Source organism: Rhinatrema bivittatum, chromosome 15 (assembly GCF_901001135.1).
Source record: "Rhinatrema bivittatum chromosome 15, aRhiBiv1.1, whole genome shotgun sequence".
Lineage (NCBI taxonomy): Eukaryota > Metazoa > Chordata > Amphibia > Gymnophiona > Rhinatrematidae > Rhinatrema > Rhinatrema bivittatum.
Window position 1 is genome coordinate 33,457,263 of NC_042629.1, and position 20,990 is coordinate 33,478,252.

The following is a 20,990-nucleotide window of genomic DNA, read 5'->3' on the forward strand; positions in this document are numbered from 1 at the left end:
CCCATGCTATAAATACACAATGTTGGGTTCCATATTAGGTGCTACAACCCAAGAAAGATCTAGGTGTCATAGTGGATAACACATTGAAATCGTCGGTTCAGTGTGCTGCGGCAGTCAAAAAAGCAACAGAATATTGGGAATTATTAGAAAGGGAATGGTGAATAAAACAGAAAATGTCATAATGCCTCTGTATCGCTCCATGGTGAGACCGAATCTTGAATACTGTGTACAATTCTGGTCGCCGCATCTCAAAAAAAGATATAATTGTGATGGAGAAGGTACAGAGAAGGGCTACCAAAATGATAAGGGGAATGGAACAGCTCCCCTATGAGGAAAGACTAAAGAGGTTAGGACTTTTCAGCTTGGAAAGAGACAGCTGAGGGGGGATATGATAGAGATGTTTAAAATTATGAGAGGTCTAGAACGGGTAGATGTGAATCGGTTATTTACTCTTTCGGATAGTAGAAAGACTAGGGGGCACTCCATGAAGTTAGCAAGTAGCACATTTAAAACTAATCGGAGAAAGTTCTTTCACTCAACACACAATTAAAACTGTGGAATTTGTTGCCAGAGGATGTGGTTAGTGCAGTTAGTATAGCTGTGTTTAAAAAAGGATTGGATAAATTCTTGGAGGAAAAGTCCATTACCTGCTATTAAGTTCACTTAGAGAATAACCACTGCCATTAGCAATGGTAACATGGAATAGACTTAGTTTTTGGGTACTTGCCAGGTTCTTATGGCCTGGATTGGCCACTGTTGGAAACAGGATGCTGGGCTTGATGGACCCTTGGTCTGACCCAGTATGGCATTTTCTTATGTACTTTGAAATAGTCAGCTCAGTGTGCTGCAGCAGTCAAAAAAGCAAATAGAATGTTAGGAATTATTAGGAAGGGAATGGTTAATAAAAACGGAAAGTGTCATAATGCCTCTGTATCGCTCCATGGTGAGACTGAACCTTGACTATTGTGTACAGTTCTGGTCGCTACATCTCAAAAGAGATATAGTTGCGATGGAGAAGGTACAGAGAAGGGCAACCAAAATGATAAAGGGGATGGAACAGCTCCCCTATGAGGAAAGGCTGAAGAGGTTAGGGCTGTTCAGCTTGAAGAGACGGCTGAGGGGGGATATGTAGAGGTCTTTAAGATCATGAGAGATGTGACTGTTATTTACACTTTCGAATAATAGAAGGACTAGGGGGCATTCCATGAAGTTAGCAAGTAGCACATTTAAGACTAATCTGAGAAAATTCTCTCAACACACAATAAAGCTCTGGAATTTGTTGCCAGAGGATGTTGTTAGTGCAGTTAGTGTAGCTGGGTTAAAAAATGGTTTGGATAAGTTCTTGGAGGAGAAGTCCATTAACGGCTATTAACCAAGTTTACTTAGGGAATAGCCACTGCTATTAATTGCATCAGTAGCATGGGATCTTCTTAGTGTTTGGGTAATTGCCAGGTTCTTGTGGCCTGGTTTGGCCTCTGTTGGAAACAGGATGCTGGGCTTGATGGACCCTTGGTCTGACCCAGCATGGCAATTTCTTATGTAATCCTCACATATGGGTGAATACCAAGCTCCTGATAGTCCCTGCCATTCAGACACAACCAACAGGTACCGAAACAAATTGCCAACAGGCACAACAACTGCGGTACTGTTGGTCAGAGGACGACCTGGTTCTTTCCAGGGGCTCTAGGCCAGGAGATTTGGGTTCAAGTCTGGAAGAGATTGTGTAGGACAGACTGGCCAAAGGCACCGTCAATGTTTACCATCTTTGTCCAAGCAGTAGTGGGCTGTGAATGTGAGAAGGGAACTCCATTTTGTTGCGTGGCAAATTTCGGCGATGGGAATCCCTTGCAGATACGCCACCAATGTCACCATGGTACACAGAGTGAGCTTTAATTCAGCCTCCCAGCGGAAGGCCCACTCGCACGTAGCAGAAGGCGATGCAATCTGCCAGCCAGTTGTATAGAGTCTATTTACCCTCTGCCACTCTGTATCTGACACAAAGAGCTGAGTGGACTGCCTGTGACCAGGCTGTGTGTTTTAAATAGAAACACAAAGCCCTCTTGCAGTCTTAAGTATGAAAAGCCCATTCCCCTGGATGGGCATGAGGCCTGGGAAAGAAGATGGGAAAAACAATGGACTGATTGATGTGGAAATCAATCACGACTTTAGGTAGGAATTTAGAGTGTGTATGTAAGGCCACACGATCATGAAAAAACCTCGTGTAAGGTGGGTACGTAACCAAGGCCTGAAGCTCGCTGACTCTACGAGCCAAAGGGAGGATGCATGAACCGCACCAGGACAATGTTGAGGTCCCAGGATACAACATGAGGCCGAAGAGGGGACTTCAACTGAAGCAGACCCCTCATAAAGCGACCCATAAAGGCTGCACAGATATGTATGTGCCAGCGACACCACGATGGTACGTACTAACTGCGCTAAGATGAACACTGACTAAGTTGATTTGAAGCCCAGACTCTGAAAGGTGCCACTAGTCATACAACAGCTTGGGAAGGGGGCATGTGAATGGATACAAGTCATGTCCCGCACACCAGGTGGAGAACCTTCTCTATTTTAAACTATAAGACTTCCTAGAAGCCACCAGCACCTAGGAGATACTGTCCAAGAGATCCAGGGGCTGAAGAACTAAGCACTCAGCCACACCATTAGGGCCAACGCCCGGGAGGTTCAGATGGTGCAGGGTGCTCTAAGTTCTGAGTGATCAGATCAGGCATGGTCCCCAGTGGAATGGGATCCCTATTCAACAGATCCCGAAGCAGAGGGAACCAGATCTGTCAGGGCCAATAAGGAGCCACGAGAATCATGGTCCCTCGGCCTGTTGAAGCTTCAAGTAGGGTCTTCAAGAGGAGCAGGAGAAGAGGATACTTGTACAGGAGACCCTTCCCCCAGTGAAGGGAGAAGGCAAAGGCATCGAAGGTCAGATGTCTGCCCCCCAGAAACAGGGAGCAGAAATTGCTAAACTTGTAATTGAATGGGGAGGCAAAGAGATCCACATCTGGGGTTTCCCCACCAATGAAATATTCTGGCTGCTGCCCCTGGATTTAGGACCACTCGTATGGCTGAAAGGAGCAGCTCAGCCAGTACGTTCAGAGTCCCAGGCAGGTACGTTGCTCATAGCGACATACCCTGTGACAGGGTCCAAGACCACACCTGCACCACCTCATGACAGAGGAGGAACGATCCCATGCATCCCTGCTTACTGAAATATCACATTGCAACTTGGTTGTCTGGCCAAATTAGGACTTTGACAACCGGTCCTGGAACGTCTAGAGAATGTAATGATTGCCCAAAGTTCTAAAGAGTTTGATAGCGGGCTTTGTGAGCGGTCCAGACACCCTGCATGTGGAGGCCGTCCACATGGGCTCCCCAGCCCTAAGGATAGGAGTCTGTGGTGAGGACCACACGAGGCGGGGCAGCCTGGAAGGGAATTTCCCGCTCCAGATTTGAGAGGTTTTCCCCACCAGGACAGAGATGCCTTCAGAGGTTCCGTGATGGAGTGACAGGTCTCCAGGTCCCGGGAGGCCTGTTGCCACTGCGACCGCAAGGTCCATTGTGCCCTTCTCATGCACAAGTGGGAGAGAGAGAGGTTAACATGGACTGAAGCTGCCATGTGGCCCAACAAACGGAGCAGAAGACTGGCACTTACATGCCGGCTGCTGTGCTTGAAGGTTGCCAATGAGGCGAGTGCAAGAGCCCGATCGAGAGGCAGAAATACTTTCGCCTGCAGTGTCTAGCCTGGCTCCTATAAAAGTCCAGTTGGGGAGACGGGCAGAAGTGAGACTTTGAGTAGTTGATAACAAACCCTAAGGATTGTAGTGTCTGCACAGTCAGGGCTAAAGTGTTCAGGGCCCCTGAGCTGGAGTCGCTCTAGATCAACCAGTATGGGAAGACATGCACTGCATAGCACCTGAGGTATGCAGCCACCACCACAAGGCATTTGGTGAAAACACGAAGGGTTGATGTCAACCCAAAGAGCAGCACCTTGTACTGGTAGCGAGCCTTCCCCATCATGAAGCGGAGGGCTGGGGAAGATAGGTTTGTGAGCGTAAGCTTCCTTGAGATCGAGGAAGCAGAGCCAGTCTCCTCTTTTCGGGGGGGGGGGGGGGGGGGGGGGGGGGGGGGGGGGGGGGGGGGAAGGGAGGAAATCAGAGTTCCCAGAGAAACCATCTTGAACTTTTCTCTTAAGAGAAATTTGGTCAATGCTCTGAGATCGAGAATGGGGTGTAAACTTCAGTTTCTCTTCGGTATGGAGGGTCCAAATAGAACCCTTGGCCCTGCTGAGGGCGAGGTGACATCATCCGATGGAGCCCAGCACGGGAAAAAACAAAAAAACTTGTCAAAGTTTCTAGAAGCTTTTACCAGCACACTATCCGCACAGCTGGGGAACCGAAGGTCCTTCGGGAACCGGTTGCATTGGGAGGGCATTGAGATCTCTGCATTCTGTACCCTGTGGTCCAACTCCTCCTGAAAGTCTGGTGAAGCCAGGACTGAGGGAGGGGGATGAGGCATCACCGGTGCTTCCTCGGTTCTCAGAGGCGGCACTGATATTTGTGGGGGAACGCCTGGGACTCCCGGGTACATCGGAGGATGGGGCCTCCGAGCCATGGGCTCGCTTCGGTGCTGGTATGGCAGCTGCCGGTACCTCACCGGAACTGGCGCTGCATGCCAACCGCGACCAGTGTCTATGCTTGTGGGATCTCCCATGGTGCTCGGTCCAGTCTTTCCCCAGCGCAGAGGAAGCAGAGGATCCCAATGTCCAGGAAACAGATGAAATCATGGAAGACTGATTGCCATTCCCTCAGTCTTTTGAAGATGAAGTCAGAGTAGCAGCAAGAGGGAGCATATCGAGTGGCTCCTCTCGATCCCCAGGTGTTGAGGATTCCGACATGGGTGTGGATGGAGCGGACTTTTTGGAACCGAAAAAGTTCTCCATTTTGTCCAGGCACACATGACATCCCCCTTGGAGGTCATCTGGTCTCACAGCTGACACCCTCTGTTGTCTTGTGAAGCCCCAGGCACAGGATGCAAACCTCATGCGGATCCTTGATGGAAAATGGTCCGGACACCGGGGGCACCGTAAAAACCCAGATGCCATGAAAAATAACCGGCATGTGGTCGATGACCGGGGGCCACTGAGAAGTGGAATACCGGAGGATCGATCGTGAAAAGTAAAAATGCTTTCTACCTACTGCACCGAGGAGAGGCACCGACCGAAGGGGGACCCAATGATGAAACGGGAAAAAATTAGATTTTAGACACAAGAAAAAACGAAAGAGCAGAGCTCCAAGAACAGAGAGGCAACTGCACCGCAGAAAAAAAGACAGACTGAAGGGGAACCTCACATGGACGCACAGATAGTGGCATGCTGGGCTCCATCGGATGATGTCACCCAATTATGAAGACTACAACCCTGCTTGTCCTAGGAGAACAAATCTTTTGAATATCACACACACACACACATATTTTAACATTAATTCTGCAGTCACATTCTGAGATTTCATAGCATCTTCCACATTGCCCCGCAATTATTAGAAGCTCATCGTTGCATGCATGGACCACAGCTTGAGCCTGATCGCTAATGATATATCTATTAAAGTCTAATAATTAAAAATTGTATGGTCCAAGCTATGAGCTCAAAACATGACTAAATTAACTCTACTACTACATTACAGGGACTCTGAAGGACGATCAGCCTTGCAAGACATTCTGAACAATGTCCACATTCTGTGCGTCCAAGCAAAATGCTTGTTGGGTCTACAACAGCCAACTCAAAGTAGATGATTGGAGCAGAACAGAATTCCACCAGCAGTCTTGGTAAATGTAACATCCAAATGTAAGCTCCATTAGAAAATTTAACTCCGGTCATCAATAGTATTGCGACAGTTGAAAGCTCACTGTATGAAAATCGCTGGGGGACAAGATGGTGGTGTAGAATTAGGTTGGAGAAACGTCTTCTCTTGTGAATCTGTTTTCTCTCTAAAATGCCTGCGAAATGGAAGGGTAAGGTACGCTCCTACCCCACTGAAGCTCTTATGCCATCCGTACAGCATCTAATGTCTTACCGACCTATTCCTGCCTTGGAATTAGGGGGTGAATTCCCTGCTGTAGAAAACGCCAAGGGAGCAGCGGAGCTACCAGGAGAGGTGACCTTAAGCCCCCCCGATCTTCAACCTCCACATGTCCCGAGATTGGCTGTTTCCTCACTTTTCCCCGCGGTGCAGAGGACGTCCTTCGTGCGGCTGCGGAAGGTGGGGGCCAGAGGGAGGATTTGTCTTGCCAAGAAGATGTTTCTCTGCGGGCAGTGGAGCTTCTCGACGCTGATAAAGGGGTATTGATCCTCTCCTCAACGCCAGGTAGAGACACTGGAGCGCGAGAAGGAGTGGCAAGCTTGCCTGGAGCAGCCATGTAGGATAAAGACTTTGCTCTGCTGGAAACAGAGGGCGAGTCTTTCTAAATACCACCTAAACCAGCGGTTGTAACACTGGAAGCGTTGTGGGACTTGGTGGCTGGGTTAAGCCACTCATTTAAGGAACAAGGGACAAAGTTGGGGCGTTTAAAGAAAACAATTGATACGCTGGAAGAGAAAGTGGAAAAGCAGGCGGCTGAGCTTAAGGCCCAAGTTGAAAAAGTTGAATCAATAACTACAAAGAATTCGGATTGTATTGTAAAATTAAGGACTTTAGTTATGCTGGAACAACTCAAAAATTACAATAGACGTTTACACCTACGTCTATTGAATTTCCCTAAAGTTCTAGGAGAAGATACATATATAATGTTTAAAAAATACCTGAAGGAAGTTCTGAAGTTTGATGATTCAAAACTACCAGTGGTTAATAAGATGGTCTTTTTAGCATTACCAACTAATAAGAGGAACATTCAGAAACAAATCGGAGGCTCTGGAGAACTTAACTCAATTTCTGGAAAGCTCTTCAGAAGAAGTATATGAGCAAGCTACCATGCTGATATCATGCTCAGTCATAAGTTATTAGTCAAATAATGCAGAGATATTTCAAGAATATATCTGCTAGTTTTCTCTCTCAATTGATTAGAATATATCCAGATTTTATTTGAGTTAAACAGGAGAGAAGGAGGGAGTTCCTCTCTTTAAAGCCTCAAATTATATCGCTTGGTTACAGTTTCTCTTTACGATACCCATGTAAATGTTTAATCTGTTTACAAAATGAATCTGTCATCTTTTTCTTGCCGGAACAATTGAAATCTTTTATATACGCAAGGAACATAGCTACCCCATCCTTAATAAAGATCTGACCCATGAAGAAATATATATATAGCAGGATACGTAAAGACTGTTTCGTTGTAGTTGTTAACTTTTCCTTTAACTCCCATAAATTCTGCCCCCCACCATACCTGTATTTTCCTCTAAAGAAAGGGGTATGAGCAATAGAAGATATACTGAGGTTTTCTTTATGAATTGATTAAATATAGATGTAATGCTTTGCTTTATATTGGCATATGGAAATGTAACTCTTACTTACAGAAAGAAGAAGCAGCAAGTGTTTATTACTTAAATGTATTTGAAAATGAATAAAAATAAAATTAAAAAAAAAGAAAGCTGTATTTGCAGTCATGCAAGACATCCAGCATAGAAACCTTCCTTCTGGGCCACTCATTGATATGACACGAACTCATGAAGAACAAACTATGATTGTTATTTTCTCTTTTCTAAAAGTTGTAATAAGGTTAGGTATCGGGACAACTTCCAAAAAGAAGCTCCTTCTGAGCCAAAAAAAAAACAAACCAACCACCAAAACACTCCTGCCTTCTTCCAAACCCTCTCTGGGGCTGGGTGCCTCTCACACGACTCTCTTATCTGGGAAGCACCAGAGGTCTGGCCCGCAGTTTGCTGTTGAAGCAGAAAGGGCTGACCAAAGACTGCCAAAAACTCTCCACCAGGCTGGGCAAAGGCCAAAGCCAAGGCATCAAAATCCTGCTGTACCAGACAATATGTCCTGCCATCTGCTGGAGAGAGATAAAGGTGTTACCTCTATCTCTCTCTGCTAGCAGGGGAGGAAAACCCCACGTCTGGACTGATGTAGCACGATAAGCAAGTCAGGTTCCATGGTACCAGATAAGTTAAAGTACATAAAATTTTGAAAGGGCAGGAATATAAGCTTGTGACAAAAACGAGGCGTTACTCCAGCACTTCCTGAATAGAAAAGCAGAATTAATGGGCAGCTACCACAACCTGAATTATCGAACTTTGAGAACTGAACTCCAAGTCTGCTGCACTGTTAGACAGTGCTGTCTATCAGGACCGGCTGGGATAAGTAAGGTATGCCGCCAAAGGCACTGTTCTTCATCCAGGGAAGAAGAAAAGGCAGCTGCTAGCATTGTGATAAACCCTACTGGCTACAAAGAGTGACACTGAAGAATCACCACAGAGGAGAAGCCATTCAGCCTTTGAGGCCATTGCGGTGCAACCTAGACACACCTGAGACGATAAATACAATTTAGCTGAAGTCCAGATAACAGGAAGGAGCATACAAACATATTTAAAGGAAAAAGGAATTCCCACTTCTAATATATGGTCTGATAAAAGGTTTTCTCCCATTACACGTCTATAGAAAAAATAAAGATTACTACTAGTCAATCTTCCCTTGACAGAGTTTTGCAGCCTTGCTAAAATGCCAGATAAAATGACATACTGACCATGAGTTTTGAGTTTGTCAGTCATTTTGTTAATCTTTCTTTCCAGTCTTGCATATCTGGCAAACTCATCCATCATACTAATAGTCGATAGTTCTTGCTTCATATTCTGAATATCAGCTCTCATCTGGAACTCCTGTTCTGCATCCTTCTGCAGCAGCCTGGATATCTGACAGAAGCAAAGTTACCTGTTGCATCTTTATTGTACTTTTTCTTACAATTAAGCCAGGCTTGGGGAACATATCATCCAGACCACAGACACCTTTTCAACAGTATTACATTTAGGGGCCTAAAAAGGTTTTCTCCTAACCACTAGGCTATGCCTCTAAAGATTTTCATGCAACTCTATCTTATATATATTCATTGTGGATATCCTAACAACCTGTTTGGCTGGAGATCCCTTAGGTTTGGGATCAACTGATTTTTCAGTTTGTTTTTTTTTATTTTGTCTTGCCAAAAAACAAACAAAAAAACCAAAAACACAAAGCAATTAATAATCTCAAAGTAAAATGATCACACCAATAATTCCAGTGAGAACAGTTATATCACCACCACAACATAAAAGTTAATATCCACACTTAAGTGTAAAATTCTATAAATGAGGAAAAATAAATAGCAGCCACCATAAAAGTAAGTTACATGCACACAGAAAAAGGACAGACTGGATGGATCATTTGGGTCTTTACTTGCCATCATGTAATATGTTATTAAGAAAAGCTTAGGTAAAGGAGACAAGAACAGCCTCTGGAGAGGTAGGGGACAACTACATAGCCAGTGAGAACTGCTTAAATTAAGGGGAAAAACCCCCCACAAACTGTTTCCCTCACATTTCAAGAGGGGGGAACTTAATCCAGTATTTAAAAAACATAACACTATTACAGGGGGAAAAAGTATAACTAAGGGGCCATCTGTTATCTGCAGAACTCAAAAAAATAAGCTTTTGAAACCTCCCCAGTGCCTTGCCACATCTAAAATTAAACAGCTCTGAAAGCTGCAAACCTCCGCTCCCCACTATAATGTAAACTAACCACAGTCACGGCAGTGTCACTGAGGTTTTTAAATACTACCAACCAAAAACATACCAAGGAGGATACAGTAAGAGGAAGAAAAGTATGCAGAGTCTGATATGAAATCTAAGCAATGGTTCCTAAATCCATCCTCAGGATCCCTGCTCTCCTCCCAGCTAGTCGACTTTTTAGGATATCCACAATGGAGCAATTACTACTTACCTGATAATTTCAAGTTCTTTACAGAGGCTAGGTGGATCCACGACCAGTGGGTTATGCATCTACCAGCAGATGGAGACGGAGCAAAGCTGATATCACGGTATATATATCCCTCCACTGACATCAGCCCGCCAGAATTCTCTGCAAAAGCCAACTGTGGACAAACAAAAACGATTTTAAAAAAAGGTTTATACCACGTATCAAAATGTTTATGCTGTTTAACAAATACATTCACAAAAAGCTCAGACAAAATACTAAAATAAAAACGAGAACAAACATTATCGATAATACAATAATAAAAAAAAAATTTGACAACCACTCCAGCACTCAGCTAACAGGAAAAGCAAGTTTGCTTACCGTAAACTGTGTTTTCCGTAGATAGCAGATGAATTAGCCATGTTGTCTGGGTACGCCCTCCGTGCCACTAGGTGGCGGAGCTCTCTAAGATCACTCAAGTCTTTTGGTGAGGTGTTCCTCCCTGCATACCAGCCGTGTCTCCTCAAGGCTCTTCAGTCCATGCAAACCAAGATGAAATGCAATGCTGAACTCTCCAGGGAGGCGGGCGGGTTAGCATGGCTAATTCATCTATCATCTCCGGAAAACACCATTTACGGTAAGCAAACTTGCTTTTTTCCCCCATAGATAAGCAGCTGAATTAGCCATGCTGTCTGAGAGTCACCAGCTGAAGTATTGAGCGTGTAGTTTATGTGAATACTTATATGTAACTGAACACTCAATACTACATAATAGGCAGAAAGTTCATATAAATGATTTGAAGAAGAAGTGCTCTTGGCTAGGATTATCTGCCCCTTCTCTGCATCATCTTTTGTTTGTTTGTCTAAACAATAATGAGATGTGAAAGTGTGCAGTGATGACCATGTGGCTGCTTTACAGAAATCTGAGATACATTGTGAAGATGAGAGACGGAGGCAGCCATTGCTCGCACTTGATGGGCTTTGGGTGTAGAGGATAAGGTTTCAGAACGTTTTTGGTAGCAGAAATGTATGCAGTTAGAAATCCAGGATGATAAAGTTTGTTTGGAAACGGGAAGTCCTGGAGTGTTTGGATTGAATGAGAGGAAAAGTTGTGAATATCTGTTGGTAAATTGAGTTCCGTTTCTTGTAATATGCAAGTGCACGTTCGCAGTCCAATGTATGGAGACGCCACTCGCTGTCATTCGAATGCAGTTTGGGGTGGAAAGCGAGCAAGGTTATGGTCTGATTTAAGTGAAAGGTGGAGACCACTTTTGGAAGGAAATTAGGATGTGTACGTAGCGTCACTTTGTCGTGGTAGAATTCAAGATAAGGTGGGTAGAATACGAGTGCTTGAGGCTTACCGATTCGCCTTGCGGATGTAAGGGCGACTAAAAATAGCACTTCCTAGAATAGGTATCTAAGATGGCGGCTGTCCATTGGTTCGAAAGGTGGAAACATGAGTTGTTCCAGAACTGGGTTGATATCTCATGGCACTGGTGGTTTCTTGAAGGGGGCTGTACATGTAGAACACCCTTCATAAACCGAGAAACAAGAGTATGACAGGCTATTGATTCCCTGTTGAGAGGAGTGTGGTAAGCTGCTATCACGCTAAGGTGAACATGAAGAGAGGCAATGGCCAGTCCCTGAGATAAAGTAGATGGAGGTAACTTAGAAGATGTTCTAGTGGACATGTTAGTGGGTCTGCGTTCGTTGAGGAACACCAAGATACGTAGCGTGCCCATTTGTGTTGGTAGTTTTGTCGTGTTGAAGGTTTCCTGGATGTGATTAAAATATCTTCCAGTTGAGGTGAAAAGTTCAGATTTTAGAATGTGACCCTTTCAATCTCCATGTCATGAGATTCAGTGACGTGTGTAGTGGATGAAGCATTGATCTTCGTTGTTGGGTGAGGAGGGTGGGGGCATTTCCTAGAGGTATCTGTTTGCAAATTGATAGTTGAACTAGGTAGCTGTACCACAGTTGAGGTGGCCAGGCTGGAGCGATGAGGATCAGATCCGAACTGTCCTCAATGCATCTCTGTACTGTGCGGGAGATCAGTGGAATAGGAGGGAACGCATAAAGGAGGTCCTGAGACCAGTCCAGGAGGAATGCATCTTGTGTCAGCCGGCGTGTGCTGGGGTATACTGAGCAAAAAAAAAAAGAAAAAAAGATACTTTCTTGTTGTGTTCTGTTGCAAAGAGGTCTATCCGGGGAAGACCCCAAATGGAGAAGAGTCGGTTGGAGACACATTGATCGAGCTTCCACTTGTGTGGGTGAAAAATTCTGCTCAACTTGTCTGTTTTGGAATTGTTGATACCGGGCAGATATGTGGCTTGTAAAGAGATCCCTTTGGAGTGGGCCCAGTCCAAAATCTGTAAATCGCTTCTTTGCAAAGGTTCCATGAACCGGACCCTCCTTGCTTATTTATGTAAAACAAACATTGTTACTTGATTGTCTGTATGGATCATGACGACATGGTGTAGCAGGGCGTATTGGAAAGCTTGAAGGGCATTCTTGATAGCCCTCAATTCCAGGAAATTTATGTGATAATTGCGCTTGTGGGTGGACCACAACCCTTGAGTCTGTAGGTCAGAAAGATGGGCTCCCCAGCCTTTGGGGGAGGCATCTGAGGTGAGAATCAGTTGATGTCATAGGGGTCTGAGCGGTGAGCCCTCTGTCAATGCTGGTGGGGTTAGCCACCAGCAGAGGTCTACTTTCATGTTGGTTGTTAGTTGTATAGGTGCTGACAATGGACTTAGGAACTGAGACCATTGGGTTTTTAGGCCCCATTGTAGATGACAGATGTGTAGTCTCGTGTGTGGAACCATGTAGATGCATGGCTGCCATGTGACCTAGTAAGGTTAAGACTTGACGGGCTGAAGTTCTGGCCAGTGGTAAGAGACATTGGGCCAGTGTGGTGAGAGCTAATGCTCGAGGTTGCGGCAGGAAAGCTCTGTCTTGAATGGTGTCTATAGAAGCCCCTATAAAGGCTAGTGTTTGTATCAGTTGAAGATACGACTTTTCGTAATTTAGGAGACCTAGATTGTCTAGGCAGTTTATTGTTTGAACTAAATTGTTCCGTAGAAGGGTTGGATTGGGGGCTACTAATAGCCAGTCTTCTAGATAGGGAAATATTTGAATCCCCCGTCGACGCAAGTGTGCCAACACTACTGCCAGACATTTCGTGAATACTCTTGGTGTGGAGGAGAGACCGAATGGAAGAACTTTGTACTGGAAATGTCTCATGTCCGCCTGAAAACAGAGGTAAGTCCAAGAATTGGGATGCATTGGTATATGGGCGTATGCTTCTTTCAGATCTATGGAGCACATCCAGTCTCCCGGTTGTAGGAAGGGAAGAATGGATTTAAGAGAAGTCATTTTGAATTTCTTCTTAGTTATGAATTTGTTGAGGGAACGTAGGTCTAGAATAGGGCAGAGTCCCCCTGATTTTTTGGGAATGAGGAAGTATTGTGAATAGAATCCCTTCTGGTATCGGGATGGAGGCAACTCCTGTATGCAGTGTTGATGGAGTAGCTAGTGTACTTACTGAAGGAGAATTTCCCCATGAACTCCCTGGTGCTTGGGTGCCACTGGATGTGGTAGTGAAGGAAGGGATATAAAAATTGAGAGAGAGAGTTTCCGTCCCGTACGATAGTGAGGACCCATGAGTCTGATGTTATGGTGCTCCATTGAGAAAGAAAGTAGGACAGTCGTCCTCCAACTTTCTGGGCAGGTAGTGGTGGTTGTGTTATTCCTAAAAACTCTGCTGTTTTTTGGGTGGTTGAGGATCTGCAGACTGGCATGGCTGACTAGGAGCGCACGGGTGTTGACGAGTAGCTGGCTGCTGGTAAGGCTGTTGGCGAGGAGTTTGATATTGTTGTGGTCTATAGGCAGGGTAAGGACGATATAGTCGCCTGGGATAAGGTTTTGTTTTGTTTTGTTTTTTTTTTTATAGGAACCGAAGGGTCGTCTAGAGGATGGAGTCTCGTGCTGGGTTAGCAAGAAGTACTGCTTCCTTTTATTCTTTAAATTTAGCAAGTCTCCATTAATTTATCCCCGAACAAGTTGTCTGGTCGACGGGGAAGGTTTGCTAGTCTTTCATGCACGTCATCACATATGGCGCTTGCCCGTTACCGTGCCAGTCGCTAAGCTGCAATGGCGTTAACCGTTGTTTTTGCAGAAGTTTCAAATTTTTCATAAACTGATTGAATGAGATGGCAAAGGCCTTCTTCCATATCATGGAATTCAGTTGGAGGGGTGTTATCAGCCGATCCCTGTTGAAGAATAGGTTTTAACGATTGCAAACATTCAAAGATATATTGCTCCACATAAAACTGATGGTTTTGTATTTTGGCATTTAGAACTCCTGATTGATAAGCTTTTTTAGCGAAATCATCCAGAGATTTATTGTCACGACCTGGTGAGTTACTGGAGTGCAGCCTGGTTTTCGGTGCTTTCTGCAAGGCTGATTCTACTACCACTGAAGCATGTGGTAGTTGCACGTTAGTGCAGAAAGGAGAGTCATGCATTCTGTATTTCAAATCTGTTTTCCTTGAGGTGGGTGTGGTGGAAAATGGAGAGTACCAGGACTTTTCCCAGCAGTGATTCTAAAACTGGATGTGAAAGGAGTGCTGTAGGTTCAGCAAGAGTATAAAAAATTTTAAGGACGCCAAACATTTGTCTGTGGTCCGGTATCTCTTTGGTTTCCATGCCCAGAGACCCACTTTTTCCAGAAATTGTATGTGAGATCTTCCAGCGGGGAGAATGGCTCCGGGGGTATCCCATTGATGATCCTGGAGAGGAGGATGAAGTTGAAGAGTCAATCGGTAGAGGTGAAGGGGCTCTAGGTAGCATTTTCAGTGCTGGTTCCGGTTGAGGGGACAAGGGCATCTCTTCCGGTTCAGCATGTAAAGCGCCACGCCATTTTTTAATGACGCTTTTGGCCAGGGAGACAAGAACACTTAGATTTTCACTCATCAAGCAGGAATAGGTGAATTTTGCTTCTCAACAGTTTCCAAAAATTGAGATAAGATGCTAGTAATTTGTAAGATAGTATTTGAAACCGAAGTTGAAGGTTTCGGCTTTGTTTGGTGATGTAGTGGTAATAAATCTGCTTTGAGGATATCAGTGTCTGGACCTTTTGGGCGGCCCACATCCATGGGAGAGTAGGTCATTATGGGGTGAAGTGGCTCCTGCAGATCTGAATCTCAGCGACTATGAGAGGTCGTATATAGTACGGAGAGAACTTCCAAAGACGTAAAAGAAGAAGAAAAAAAAAAAAAAAAAGAGTCAGATCTCCGTGGGGGAGACTGACTTCCTTCTAGGGTTAGTACTAAAGGTGAAGGACTCCTTTTGTGGCCTGTAGGATGTCTTTTGTGAGTTATGACTGATTGCGGTTGTAACAGTTGCGCGCCGTGTTGCTTCGGCATCAACGCAATGTCCTGAGTGCGTCGATGGTGTTCTAGTGAGTTGATGTTCCTTCAGCGATTCAGAGCATCGATGCGCCAGTGTTTCTACGATGCGTTCATGCGTTGGGGGTGCTTAGACGTCACGAGGCACCAACACTTGCGACGCAGAATGCGTCCTCGGCGCATCTCCCGCGCCCTGCGTCGTCTGGATTTTTTTATTTCTTTCTTCTCTTTGGACCGGGAGGGTCCGCAGAGGTAGCTCTTCGATGGCCTTGGGCTTTGGGGGGTCATCTTCGGTCCCAGAGCTGACTTAACTGAAGTATCAGAGGGGCATATGAGCCCAATGCTCCCTCTCAAACAGACAATTTTCTCAGCTCTTTGGCGCTGTGCCTGAGGGGACATGTGGCCGCAGTCCTGGCAATTAGCCTGGTCACAAAATTGGTGCCTGTCTGTCACAGACATGATTTTCCCACATTCACAAAAAACTTAAAACCTGGTCTAGGCATGTTTAGTGAAGCGTACTATCTTTTTGTCAAGTTTTAAAAAGTTTCCTGTCAGGTTTTTTCCTCAGAATTAGTCTTTCCTCACAGAGAGAAGAGCTCTGCGTGCATTCAGTCGCACGTAAAAAAACAGACTTAGGAGCCTCGGGGAGACACGGCTGGTATGCAGGGAGGAACACCTCACCAAAAGACTTTGGGTGATCTTAGAGAGCTCAGCCACCTAGTGGCACGGAGGACGTACCCAGACAGCATGGCTAATTCAGCTGCTTATCTATGGGAAAAACAAGGACAAGGAGTGTAAACACTAGTCTAGGGACTGAACTGACACCAGTACACTCTGGAACACGCAACCACGCAGGACGACAATAGTATCAACAGCCAGCAGCTGAGGGTGGGAAGGTGGATCTACCTATCCTCTTTAAAGAAAAGGAAATTATCAGCTAAGTAGTAATTTCTCCTCTCTTAGCATTCGGATAGGTGAATCCACGACCAGTGGGATGTACCAAAGCTATTCCCGAACAGGGTGGGAGGCTGCCCATGGTCCAATCAATACCACACATGTGAAGGCTGCGTCTTCTGGGCCTGCACATCCAGGCGGTAATGCCTGGAAAAGGTATGCAATGAGGACCACTTCGCAGCTTGGCAAATCTTGATGTGAGAAAGCAATAGACTTAGTTTTTGGGTACTTGCCAGGTTCTTATGGCCTGGATTGGCCACTGTTGGAAACAGGATGCTGGGCTTGATGGACCCTTGGTCTGAGCCAGTATGGCATGTTATGTAACTCTTTCCCTGTCCAAAATCGGCAGGGAAATTGATTTATTCAAGTGAAAATCTGAGACTAGCTTTGGCAAAAAAAGATGGAACAGTACACAACTGTATCACAACTGGAGTCACCCGCAGAAATGGTTCTCAGCAAGACAATGCCTGCAGTTCGGAATGGGGCAGATTTCAGGAATATCAGCCCAGGGGATTTTTTTTTTCCAAAACGGTTCATCTCCGGGGCTTGAACAATTTGAAAGTTATGAGTAGGTAACTTAAGGATGCTAAGCTAAAACCTAAAATGAAGAATTTACAACCAATTTTAACTGGGGTTTCATAGACAATGTAGATTCCAAAATACCTAAGTTCTGCATGATTCTGTCAACACCCGCAAGATGGAAAACTACAGGGACGTCATCCACCGGAAGTCAGAATTAGAAATTTTGTTTTATCAGGGTTCAAGTCTGGCTTGACCCGTAACTACTTAGTACTGAAAAGTGGAAAAGCATATATTCAAGTACTTGCTGGTTGCTCACTATCAGGGTGATCCAGTACCGAGCGGTAGGAAGAGCTGCGTTAGTGCCTACGGCACCCGCGGTTACCGCCCGCACAGTGCAGCTCACCTACCGCTCGATCCTGAAGGCTAATTATATGTAAATGTAAGCCGCGTCCGAAAAGCCTTAGGCCCGCGCAACCCAGGATACTGGATAGAGCGCCTATACAGGATCCTGGGTGCGCGGGCCTAAGGCTTCACGCCACGCTGGTATCTGTCATTTCAAATGTCATTTGAAATGACAGATACCAGGAAGCAACGGCGGCGACAGCGCAGAAACAACGGCGAAACGACTTGTCAGTGTCCCCCCTCCTCTCGGAGCAGGGCGCGAAAAGCCGCCTTGCTCCGGGAGGAAGAGGGACACTGACAGTGGCGAAGCAGCGGCGAAGACAGCGGCGAAACGACTTTTCAGTGTCCCCCCTCCTCTCGGAGCAGGGCGGAAAAGCCGCCTTGCTCCAGGAGGAGGGGGGACACTAGCAACGGTGAAGCTTTCCCCCAGCCCGGACGCCGGCAAAAAACTTACTTTTTTGCAGCCAGCCATGAGCAGGAACACGATCTGGCCTGCCTTAGCTCCTCCCGACAAGATGGCCGCCTGCACGGGGAAAGCGTGCAATTGGCCGCTGAAGACGTGACGTCACGACATCACGTCTTGAGCGGCCAATTGCACGCTTTCCCCGTGCAGGCGGCCATCTTGTCGGGAGGAGCTAAGGCAGGCCAGATCGTGTTCCTGCTCATGGCTGGCTGCAAAAAAGTAAGTTTTTTGCCGGCGTCCGGGCTGGGGGAAAGCTTCGCCGCTGTCATCTCTCTCCCCCCCTCCCGGAGCAAGGCAGCTTTTCGCGCCCTGCTCCGGGAGGGGGGAGAAGAGACAAGCGGCGAAACAACTTACTTGCAAGGGGGAAAGCGGTCTCTGTGGCAGCCCCAGTCCTCTCCCCTCCTCCCGAAGCCAAAAAAAAAAAAGCTTTTTTTTTTGGCTTCGGGAGGAGGGGAGAGGACTGGGGCTGCCACGGAGACCGGCACCCATGATCGCGGCCGGGGCAGGTGAGCGGGGGCTGGGGGAAAGCTTGCCACCTACCCTTACCCCTGCCTCTACCGCCTGGGTCAGGGTAGGCGGTAAGTTTGCAGGTTAAACGCGCGACAAAACGGCAGGGAAAGGTAGCGTTAGTCGGGGCGCGGGTTACGGGATGCTAGGGGAATAGCTAATTGGCTCGTTTGCATGCAATATCGAGCTAATTCGCTCGTTTGCATGCAATATACATGCCGCGGGCGGAAGGGGTTACCCGGGGAATTTAGGACGCGGTAGGAGTAGGTTAAAGGGGATTCGGGATCGCAGGAAGGGCTAACGCGGCCGGAACGTGAGTTAAAAGCGGCTTAGGAGCAGGGTAAACGCGGCCGCACTTTACAGGATAGGCCTGTATGAAGTTTAGGGATACTGTATATCAGCATAAAGTTTAAAATTAAATACCCAGTCAAGTCAGTAACCTGCACAATGGTCATAACTTTTGAATAAAAATCGCATATAATGCAAAGCCTGCAGAACACCAGACAAGTTATATTCGGATTTGGCACCTGTTCAAGGATTTTTGCCAAAAGTGCAAGACTTCACCCCAGAAAACAGATACGGAAGACATTTTGCACTCTCACTCAGAAGGGCCTACTCAGGGGCCTAGCCTTCAATTCTTTGAATGTACAGGAGACAGCTATTTCCTGTTACAAAAGTAACATCAAGGGTCTCTACGAGCATCTAAACAACCAAATAATACATTGCTTAAGATGGGTGAAACGCATTAGGCTCCCATGCTAGGTGCATAGTGGGTTACCTTAAAGAATACGTTTTCAGTTCTACCAGTGCTTTATCTTGAGGATATCTATAGACTATCTGGAGGATTGGTTAAGTATCATTAAAGCTGAATGATAAATCTTCAGTTTTGTCTTTTTTCCTTTTTACTTTCTTGAATTTGATTTCATTTGTACATTTTTTGGTGGTAGTGTCAGTTGTCCTGTGTGCACACACCTAAAACAATTTTTGTTCCTTTTGTGGGTTTTTTTGGGGTTTCCATTTTGTTACCATAGATCTATGTTTTCATGCATTTGCTTTGGGATTCTTTAGATGATGTTTGTGGTTTAAATACATATGATTTAACTTAAGTACAAAAATCAAATCATTTCTATTATTGGTCCGACATTTGAAAAAAAGATGTGATACTTTTGTATAATAAGTTAAGTTTATGGCTTTATGTTCAAATAATGTATAGGCCTACTAAGGTAGGTCTCCCTTCCACTTGAATCAGTCCATCTCCCTCCTGGCCTTTAGAGACAGTAAGGACCCCCCGAAGACAACATGCCTCCTAGATGTGCAATGCATACTCTAAGATATTTAAAAAAGATTAACATGCTGCTCACGCTGCATGAGGGGCCCCCTGACAAGGGGAAGCAACCTCCAAAGTCACTCTGGCCAGATAGATTAAGGAAGCAATTTCATCAGCTTACCTACTCAATGGCTGTAAAGAGCCTACAATGGTCCATGCACATTCCCACAGGAGTGCAGGGGACCTCATTGGCAGAGGCATCCTTAGGAGCCTCAGCTGAAATCTGTAAAGTAGCCACCTAGTAGTCCTTACATTCTTTTGCCAGGTTTTACAGGTGGGATGTGAGAGCTTTTGGCATAGCCCAGTCTTTTCCTACCCAACCTAGAAGCAGCTTGGGTATCACCCACTAGTGCGGACTGCTCTAACAGGAAGAAAAAAAAAAAGTGACATTTAGTACCCATAGGTGAAAAGGTGTCCCCTCATCTCAAACTGTAGAACAGGAAATCCCATTAGTGCAAACTGGTCTAGCAAGACCCAAGGAAGACATTATCAGGTAAAACCAAAATTTCACAATTCCTTTTCACAGAATCTACAAATAGCTACCCTTTGATTAATGATCGCATCTCTAGATACTTTGGCCACTCTTGTCTCAAATTAAATGGCCAATGCTTAAAAATAGTTTTACAGCCCTGAAAGACAAATGTGTCAGATTTTCCTAAACCCTGCCTGGTAACCCTAAGGTCGGTAGGTGGATATTTAGGATAGCTACAATGAAGACGCATGAGAAATTTGCATAAGTTAGCAACAAATGCATATCAGATATACTATTGGGACACCCTGAAAACCAGACTAGCAAGCTTGAAAGGCCATGTTATATACTGTATTGCTGCCTTTTTACATTCATACTTATGCGAATGTTATTTTAAGTCAATGCTCCATGCCTACCCTGTTGCAAGCAATTATTTCCACAGCTAAATTACGGTAGCTGTAAAATATAACGGGGACACTAAATACTATTATTGTGACCAAGGTTATTAACATCTCTAAATAACAGTGAAGGGGGTGAGGTTAAGTTGTTTTTTTTCCATTTTATATACTTTCCAATTATACAAGACATCCGCGAGCTTACTACCTCCACAATACAGAACATTCTTCCGATCATCCTTAACCTTTCTCTGGACACTGCACAACTTTTGACAACGATCATTTCTAGCGTGTGCATAACTAGAACGCTCTTACTTACAAGCGAAGAAAATGACGGAAGCAAGATTTTAAGAAGGTTGCACAAAAGGACCGAGCTCAGCACCAGCAGCCAAGCGCAACTCTCCGCCATGTTACTTCGCCGTCACACGGCTCTCACCCACTGCACAGGCGCACAATTATCACCAAACCGCACCCCCTCCCCCTGGAGAAAACCACTGAAGCTCGAGCAGCAGGGCGAGAAACTACCCTCACTCCCTTACACATAAAACCCCAAGTCAAAGCCAAAGGCCAGACCCTCTTAGAGACGTTTTGAACCGTGACGCTTAGTCCCTACACGATGCACGTGGGAGCCTAGTAGCCAATCCGCGCGTAAAGCTG

General features: G+C 45.6%; 1 protein-coding gene across 3 annotated transcripts in view; it reads right to left on the reverse strand.

Annotated features, from left to right (window-relative positions):
- Positions 1-20,988, reverse strand: part of GET1 (guided entry of tail-anchored proteins factor 1) — an 86,334-nt gene extending 65,346 nt beyond the window's left edge. Inside the window, exons 1-2 of one of the 3 annotated variants that reach the window (XR_003852809.1) lie at positions 20,653-20,987; positions 8,689-8,854 (exon numbers count right to left, since the gene is read on the reverse strand). Coding sequence is in view for 2 of the 3 variants with exons in the window: in XM_029578262.1 (XP_029434122.1) it covers positions 8,689-8,854; positions 20,653-20,742 (256 nt within the window). In the remaining variant the exon portion in view is untranslated. Of the gene's footprint in view, positions 1-8,688; positions 8,855-20,652 lie in introns of all 3 variants that reach the window. The other 2 variants (XM_029578262.1, XM_029578263.1) reach the window with 2 other exon arrangements.
- Between the last annotated feature and the right edge of the window lie 2 nt (positions 20,989-20,990).